This window comes from Oryctolagus cuniculus, chromosome 4 (genome assembly GCF_051225735.1).
Source record: "Oryctolagus cuniculus isolate XC-2025 breed Fujian yellow rabbit chromosome 4, ASM5122573v1, whole genome shotgun sequence".
NCBI lineage: Eukaryota > Metazoa > Chordata > Mammalia > Lagomorpha > Leporidae > Oryctolagus > Oryctolagus cuniculus.
The window spans coordinates 149,554,656-149,563,775 of NC_142870.1; the positions used below are offsets into that span (position 1 = coordinate 149,554,656).

At 44.0% G+C, this 9,120-nt stretch overlaps 1 protein-coding gene across 1 annotated transcript; it reads right to left on the reverse strand.

The window, feature by feature from the left end:
• Nucleotides 1-6,040: 6,040 nt before the first annotated feature.
• On the reverse strand, nucleotides 6,041-8,648 carry LOC100338916 (U8 snoRNA-decapping enzyme). Its single transcript, XM_002716171.6, has 3 exons — nucleotides 8,455-8,648; nucleotides 8,106-8,375; nucleotides 6,041-7,606 (listed from the first exon to the last, which is right to left on the reverse strand). Exons 1-3 carry the CDS (start codon nucleotides 8,590-8,592, stop codon nucleotides 7,427-7,429), a joined length of 588 nt encoding a protein of 195 aa, XP_002716217.2. The 5' UTR covers nucleotides 8,593-8,648; the 3' UTR covers nucleotides 6,041-7,426.
• Between the last annotated feature and the right edge of the window lie 472 nt (nucleotides 8,649-9,120).

Below are 9,120 nucleotides of genomic sequence, written 5' to 3' on the forward strand. Positions count from 1 at the left end.
TGAGGAGCCTCCATTTTCCATTTTGTTTTCCATAATTGCTTTACTAATTTGCACAGTTCCCATTTGTCCACAACTTCACCAGCACTTGTTATTTTTCATCCTCTTGATAATAGTCATTCTAACTGCAAGGAGGTGATACCTCAGTGTGGTTTCATTTGCATTTCCTTGATAGTTAGTGAACTGAACATTTCTTCATGTGCCTGTTGGCTATTTGTATTTCTTCTTTTTGAAAAATATCTGCTTAGATCCTTTGCCCATTTTTTCATGGGATTGCTTCCTTTCTTGTTGATTTGAGTTCCTCATATATTCTTAATATTAATCATTTATCAACCATATCTTGCAAATATTTTCTTCCATTCTATCAGTGGTAACTCTGTTGATTGTTTCCTTTCCTATGCAAAATTTTCTTACTTTGATAAAATATCATTTGTCTATTTTCACTTTTATTGCTTATGTTTTTGGGGTCTTATTCAAAAATGTGTTCCCCATGGCAAAATACTTTAGTGTTCCCTCTGTTTTCTAATAACTTCATAGTAGAAATGCTTTTGACTTTTCCCCCACTCAATTATGATGTGGCTGTGTGTTTGTGTTATATCATTTTTATTTTATTGAGGCATGCTTCTATATTTAGTTTTCATGACTGGGTGTTATAATTTATTAAATGTTTTTTCTCTGCATGTATTGAGATGATCATGTAATTTAATCCTTCACCTGGCTGATGTGATCTGTTACATTTATTGATTTGCACATGTTGAACCATCACTGTTTCGCTGGAATAAATCTCACCTGAGCAGGATGAATGAGCTTTTATGTATGAATTGGATTAGATTTGCTAGTATTTTGTTGAGAATTTTTGCATCTATATCCATCAGGGATATTGGTCTCTGGTTTTCTTTTTTCTTATGCCCTTTTTTTTTTTTTTTTTGGACAGGCAGAGTTAGACAGTGAGAGAGAGACAGAGAGAAAGGTCTTCCTTCTGTTGGTTCACCGCCCAAATGGCCGCTACGGCCGGCATGCTGCACCGATCCGAAGCCAGGAGCCAGGTGCTGCCTCCTGGTCTCCCATGCCGGTACAGGGCCCAAGCACTTGGGCCATCCTCCACTACCTTCCCGGGCCACAGCAGAGAGCTGGACTGGAAGAGGAGCAACCGGGACAGAATCCGGCGCCCCAACCAGGACCAGAATCCAGTGTGCTGGTGCTGCAGGCAGAGGATTAGCCTAGTGAGCCGCAGCGCTGGCCTCTTATGCCCTTTTATGGCCCTGGACTCAAGATCATGCTGGCATTATAGGAAGAAATTAGAAGAGTTCCTTCCCTTTAAATCTTTTTGACTAGTTTGAGAAGAATTGGTATTAGTTCTTCCTTAAAAGTTTGGTGCACATAAACAGTGAAGCCATCTGGTCCTGGCCTCTTCTTTGTTGAGAGACTATTACTGACTCAATCTCATCTCTCATTATTGGTCTGTTCAGGTTAACTATGTCTTCATGATTTAGTTTTGGTAAGTTACATGTTCCCAGAAATTTATCTGTTTCTTCTAGATTTTCCAATTTGTTGCTATAAAACTGCTAATAACAGTTCCACATGATCCTTTGCAGTTCTTTGGTATCAGTTGTAACATCTCCTTTTTTATCTTTGGTATTATTAAGTCTTTTTTTCATTTCAGCTAGTGGATTATCAACTTTGCTAATCTTTTGAAAGAATCAACTCTTTATTAATCTTTTATATATGTATTTTCTAAAATATTTATTTATTTGAAAGGCAAAGTGACAGAGAGAAAGGGAGAGTGAGCGAGAAAGAGATCTTCCATCCTCTGTTTCACTGCCCAGATGACCACAACAGCCACAGTTGAGACAGATTAAAGTCAACCAGGAGTCTGGAACTCCATTCACGTCTCCAATATGGGTGGCAGGGATCTACGTACTTGGACCATCTTCCACTGCTTTCCCAGACACATTAGCAGGAAGCTGGATTAGAAGCAGAGTGGCCAGGACTAGAACTGGTGCTGAGATGGGATGCTGGCAACACAGTCCACAGCTTAACCCACTGAGCCATAATGTTGGCCCCATATTATACTTTTCAAATTTGCATTGTATTTCCTCTATAATTTTTAATTCCTTCTCCTAATTTTGGCTTTGTTTTGATCTTGCTTTTCTAGGTCCTTGGGATGCATTGTTAGATTATTTGGTATCTTTCCAGTTTTGTGATGTAGGTGTTTAGTACTACAGCTTTCCTCTTAGTATGGCTTTTGCTGTGTCCTCTACATTTTGGTATGTTGTGTTTCCATTTTCATTGTTTCAAGGAGTTTTTAAATTTGCCCTTTGATTTATTCAGTGACCCATTGTTCTTTCAGGAGAATGTTGTTCAGTCTCCATGTTTTGTAAAATTTCTAGTTTCATTTGATGTTAATTTCTAATTTTATTTCATTTTGATCAGAAAAAGATACAGGATGCAATTTTAATGGTTTTTAATGTGTTGAGACTTGTTTTGTATTCTCACCTATGACCTATAGAGATTGTCTCAGGTGCTAATGAAAGGAAGGTGTATTCTATAGCTGTGGGATGAAATGTTCTGTAGTGCCTAGTAAGTCCATTTAGTCTGTAGTGCAGTTTAATCTTTTTGTTGAATTTTTTTCTGGATGATGTGTCCATTAATGAAAATGGAGTGTTGAAGTCCCCAAGTATTATTGTATTGGAACTTTTCTTTCTCTTTAGATCAAATAGCATCTGTTTTATAGAACTACATGCTCTGGCACTGGGTCCATATATTTACAATGGTCATATCTTCTTCTTGAATTATCTTTTTATCATTATATAATGTTGGGGCTGTGCTGTGGCTCAGTAGCTTAATCCTCTGCCTACAGTGCCAGCATCCCATATGGGCACCAGTTTGAGTCCTGGCTGCTCCTCTTCCAATCCTTCTCTCTGCTATGGCCTGGGAAAGCAGTGAAAGATGGCCCAGATGCTTGGGCCCCTGCATCCGCATGGGAGACCCAGAGGAGGCTCCCAGCTCCTGGCTTTGGATCAGCGCAGCTCCAGCCATTGCGGTCATTTGGGGAGTGAACCAGCAGATGGAAGACCTTTCTCTCTGTGTCTCTCTCATGGTCTGTAACTCTCTCTCTCAAATAAATAAATAATTTTAAAAAAATTATATAATGACCTTCTTTGTCTGTTTTTGCAGCTTTTGTCTTATCACCTACTTTGTTATAACTATAGTTACTGTGATTACTTTCGATTTCTATCACAAGGAATATCTTCATCTATCCCTTCACTTTCAGTCTCTGTGCCTTTACTGGTCAGTTTCTTGTAGGCAGCATATTCTTGGTTTTGTTGCTTTATCCACTCAGGCAGTCTGCATCTTTTAATTGGAAAATTAGTTCAAGGTTTATATTGATAAGTAAAGACTTAGTCTTGCCATTTTACCATTAAAATTTAAAATTAGAAAACAAGTACTAAGCTCGAAATTAGTAAAAGGAAAGATAGAACAGGAATAAAGATAGGAATAGAAATAAATAAGACTAGAAAAAAATAATATCAACACTGAGTTTTTTTGAAAAGAGAAACAAAATTGACAAATCTTTAGTTATACCAAGAAAAGAAGACAAAAATAAACAAAATCAATAGCAAAAGAGGTAAAAGAGTTAAGTTTATGTCATCTCAAAACATGTCAAATTAGTATATTGATTGTTTCAAGCTGAAATTGTAGGCAGTATTGTAACTTCAGAGGAGGCCATTTGGCCTTTAATGCAACAAGCCATGAAGGCTCTTTTGGGAAGGGTGCCCTCCCCATACAAAGGTGGAAAACAGCCTTTAACCCTAGAGGATGGTAACTGGGGCTGCAATGGACCTGAATAGATCGAGCCAAAGAACCACACAAGAACCAAGGGGCAGAGGGGACCTTTCTCTCCTTTACAGAGGAGACACTGAAATTGATACCATGGAAATAAGAAAGGCTCCTGGGAGGTTACTATGAATAATTATTAACAAACAAATTGGATAACCTATAATGGATAAGTTCCTAGGCTCATACAACCTACCGAGACTGAATCAAAGAAAAAGAAAATCTGAACCGACCAGTAATGTGTAAGGAAGTTGACTTAATAACAAAAAATTTCCCAGCAAAGAAAAGCCAGGCTTCACTCCTGAAGTCTACCACACATGTAAAGCAGAATATCAATTATTCTCAAACTCTTCCAAGAAGCTGGAGAAAATACTTCCAAGCTTATTTTATGAGGTTGCATTACTCTGACACCAAAGCCAGGCAAGGGCACTATAAAAAATTGCAGGCCAGTGATAACATAGATTCAAAACTCTTCAACATTATAGTAGCAAACTGAATTTTACAATAAAGGATTATTCACCATGATCAAGTAAATTTTCCCCTATGATGCAACGATATTTCAACTTGTGCAAATTAATAAATGTAACATACAGTATTAACAAAAGGTAGAACAGAGCTATTTGATCATCTCAACAGATGCAGAAATCATTTGACAAATTCCAACAAGTTTTCATGATGGAAACACTCAACAGGGGCTGGCAGTGTGGCAGCATGGCAGTGTCAGCCACCACCTGCAATGCCAGCATCCCATACAGGTGTCAGTTTGAGTCCTGACTGCTCCACTTCTGATCTAACAACCTGGTAATGGCCTAGGAAAAGCAGTGGACCCCTGACATTCACCTGGGAGACCTGGATGAACCTCTCGAATCCTGGCTTTGGTCTGGTCCAGCACTGGCTGTTGTAGCCATCTGGGGAGTGAACCAGTGTACAGAAGCACTCTCTCTCTCTCTCCCCCCCCCCATGTAATTCTGACATTCAATTAAGTAAATCAATCTTGTTAAAGAGAGAGAGAGAGGGAGGGAGGGAGGGAGGGAGAGAGGGAGAGAGAGAGAGAAAAACACTCAACAAATTAGCTAGCAAAATATACCTCAATACAATGAAGACTTTATATGATCAAAAGATAACACAATATTCAATAATGAAAAGTTGTTTTCCTCTAAAATCAGGAAAAAGATCAGTATCTTGACAAGTGCTCATCACCACTGCTATTCAACATAATACTCAGTGTCCTACACAAAGCAATTAAGCAAGAGAAAGAAATACAGGGCATCCAAATAAGACAGGAAGAAGTTAAACTGTCCCTGTGTACAGGTGACATGATCTTATATGTAGAAAACCCTAAAGAGTCCACCATAAAACCACTGGAACTAATAAATGAATTTGGTAAAGTTGCAGATAGAAACATCAGATGCATTCCTATGTATTAATAACTATACCAAAAAGAAATCAAGACAAAATTTCACGTTGTACAAAACAAAATATCCAGGAAAAAATTTAATCAAGGAGGTGAAAGACCTATATACTAAAAACTATAATGAAAGTAACCAAAAAAGACACAAATAAATTTGAAGGAATCTTATGTTCACAGACTGGAAGAATTAACATTGTTAAAATGTCCATATGTCCAAACCAATGCAGATTCAAGGCAGTTCCAATCAAAATACCAAACACATCATTCACAGAAATAGAAAAACAATCCTAACACTCATACAGAACCACAAAAGACCCTTAATAGCAATCTTGAGAAAAAATAAAAAGCTGGAGGCATATTTCCTGCCTTTAACATATACCAAACATCTGGTGTTCAGAACAGCATGATACTGGCATAAAAACGCACACACAGACCAACGGAACACAACGGAGTGTCCAGAAGTAAACACACATGCACAGCCAACTGACATTCAACAAAGGTGCCAACAACTCAGAATGGGAAAAAAATCTCTTCAATAAATGCTGTGAGATAACTACATATCCACACACAGAAGAATGAAATTGGGCCCTTATCTCAAATTATGAACAAAAGTATATTCAGAACAAAAACAATCAACAAACTAGAGACAACTGATGGAATGGCAGAAAATATTTCTGCCCTATACATCTGATTATAGGTTAATATCCCAAATATGTAAGGAATTTAATTCTACAGCAAGATAACAAATGATTCAACTAAAAATTGAGCCCAAATCCCCACTTTTTAAAAAAAAGATTTATTTATTTACTTAAGAGACACAGTTACAGACAGAGAGAAGGAGAGACAAAGAGAGAGAGGTCTTCCATCTTACTGTTTCACTCTCCAAATGGACACAATGGCTGGAGCTGAGCCAATTTGAAGCCAGGAGCCAGGAGTTTCTTCCAGGTCTACCACACTGGTGCAGGGGCTCAAGCACTTGGGCCATCTTCTACTGCTTTTCCAGGCCATCAAAAGGGAGCTGGATCAGAAGCTGAGCAGCCAAGACTCGAACCTGTGCCCATATGGTATGCCAGCACTACAGACAGATGCTTAACCTACTACGCCACAGCGCCGGACCCAAGAAACACTTTAAAATGATGAAGTTACTCAGTCATTCCTGAATGCACACATATTTTAAGGCATAATGTTATACACAGCAAATACACAATATTTGTGTTTGTCAATTAGAAAGAATTTTTAAGAAGGGACTTAAAAAGCCTAAAATTCATTATCGGGCCCTTTAAACACAACATTGCTGATCCTGCACTAGAGTCTTAAATAGCAAGGCCTACAGTTTCTGAGATACCTTTCAGAGCTCCTGGCATTTAGGAGGAATACAATACATGTCTGTTCTAAGACTGAGTGCCTCCAGACCCAACAGTTAGTCCTCCTATCCTGGGAGGTTCTTGGGGCATGGCAGGGCTAGACAGGAGCTGGGTCAATTCCCCTTCTGATCCCCCAGGATCTAAGGGGCCCCAAAGATGACAGCCCTGGAGGAGAGGAACCAGGACTCAGAGGCCTCAGGTTCAAGGTCAGTCCAAGGAGACCCACCCACTTCTTGACCCCTTCTGCTGTTTCTGGGGAAGAAAAGGGAAGGGAATGGCTCTCTCTTTCATGGCCCTCTGCTTTGGCCGAACTCAGGTAAGACTGGGCCCACTTTCAGAGAATACACAGTCCTCTGCCTCTGTCCTCCCCAAGAAACGTGGGCCGGCTACACCCAGGGGAGCAGCCAGGTGGGAGTGCAGGAAGAGACACTCATCTCTTTCATAGCTCCTCCCACCCCAGCAAAGAGCAAGGTATAGTGACCGCCAGGCCCTGGTGCCACTGCCTGGTTAAAAAGTTATCCTGGACGCGATGGGGTGAAGATGGCAGGCTGTATGGGCACGCGCATGCCTGTGGGCACCAGGTCATCTGTGTGCACATGCACAGGGTGCAGGCAGGGCGCAGGGCTGCACTGTGTCTTTGCCTCTGATGTCATGAGTTGGGTGCTCACAGGTTACTGCACACACATCTCCTTCTTTTAATCTGGTCTCACTTCTCATCTCTCAGGCGCAGGAGGGGAAAACTGTCCCCTGTCCCCACCCTGCACTCCCAGAACCCACGTCTTCACCTCGGGTTCCAGGCTTCCAGGGAGGGTGGTGTCTACTGAGGTCTATGGGCTGAAGTCTTACGGCCAGAGCCAGATTCCAGCAGTCCCAAGTCCTGCAGGGCTTCCTGTAGCTGCTCCCGGGCAGTGCCAATAAAGGAATTCTTCAGGAAGGCGGGCAGGCCTCCCACACCATCACGCAGGGTGTACAGGGGCACCCGCACCAGGCCCAGCACCTGGGAAGGAGGCAGACAGCAGACACTGGGATCCCCAGTAGCTCAACCCCTTAACTCAATCCCTGTAGAGGTGGGGAACATCCGGCCCACAAGCCACGAAATCATTTGGTCTGGCTCGCCAAGGCAACAATAGGCGGGATTTCAATAAATCTACAGCAAGCTAATTTTTAAATTAATAAATCTATAGCAAGCTAATTTTAAAATTCATTATTTTTTTGCCTGCAAATGATGTTATAAACATCCATATGGTCCTTGGCAGAAAAAAAGGTTCCCCACCTCCATTAGATCTTTCTGGAGCAGCGGTCTCTCGACATTTCAGCAGCAGCAGCTCCACCACTCATCCCTCAGTGGGGCCTGGTGGGCTCCAGGCTCCACAGGCCAATGCTACCCAGCGCCACCAAGTCTAATCCTCCCCACAGGTCTCCCAAGCCCTCTGTGGCTTCCCTCCTGGAGGGACGCTCCCCTCGGGCAGGGACAGAAGGGCCCCAGCCGGCCCCACCTCCAGCCCATGGTCCTTGGCCTGCGGGGCGCCGGCCTCCACGGCCACCAGCTGCTCCAGCTCCAGCCGCTTGGCGTAGAAGTGCGCCACGACGCGCTGCCCGGCCGCGGCGTGCGAGCTGCGGTAGTCAGCGCGCTCCACGCGGAAGGCCGACGCCGCCTCGCCCAGCTCCTCGCGCAGCTTCCGGTTCAGCCCGTCCTCCAGGCAGCCGTCCCGCGAGTCCACGAAGCCGCCCGGGAAGCCCAGGCGCCCGTCGAAGCGCATCTGCATCTGCGGGATGGGGGAGGCGGGTTGGCTGCGGCGCCCAGGGGAGAACGCGGGGCGGGGTGGCCCGGCGACCCCTCCTCACCAGCACGGCGTAGCGCAGCGGGATGCGGCCGAAGAGCATGGCCGGGTTTGGTGCGTAGAGCATGGCGTGGCACGCATGCCGCCAGCCGGGCCCCAGCGCCAGAGCTTCGGCCAGCTCCACCTTGCCGGACCCGGCCATGGCCAGGTCCCTCCCAAGCCACGCTGGGCTCAGGAAGGCCACGTGGGCAGGTGGGAGGGTCTCAGTGAGGACCAATCAAAGCTCTAGTGGTGCCGCCAGGACCAATCCTTGCCCTGTCTTGGGGTGGGATTTAAGTCACTCCAAGGAGGTGCTGGTGAGGGACGTGGGCTCTAGCCAATCAGTTCGGAGTTTTCAGCCTGGCTTAAGCGGAGGGGAGAAAACTTCCTCTGGTAGGGTGCTGGCTGGAGGTGTGACAGGGCTGAAAGCTTGAACTGGACTGGTGACTGCAGGATGACGTAACAGTCTGGAGCTCACAGAATTCCGTGGAACTCAGGAGAGTGGTAGGGTTGTGAGATTCTGTCAGCTGAGTCCTGTTAGCTGAAGAAACAGGGATGGCGTTCAAATTCGGTTTCGTTGACACAACTCCATAACTGGCAGAAGCTGGAGGTGGAGGAATTGGGCTAGGGTGAAGTCAGAGTTTCTGGCCTTAGTGGAAGTCACTGTCATTTTTGGGATGGGGGGGGCGGG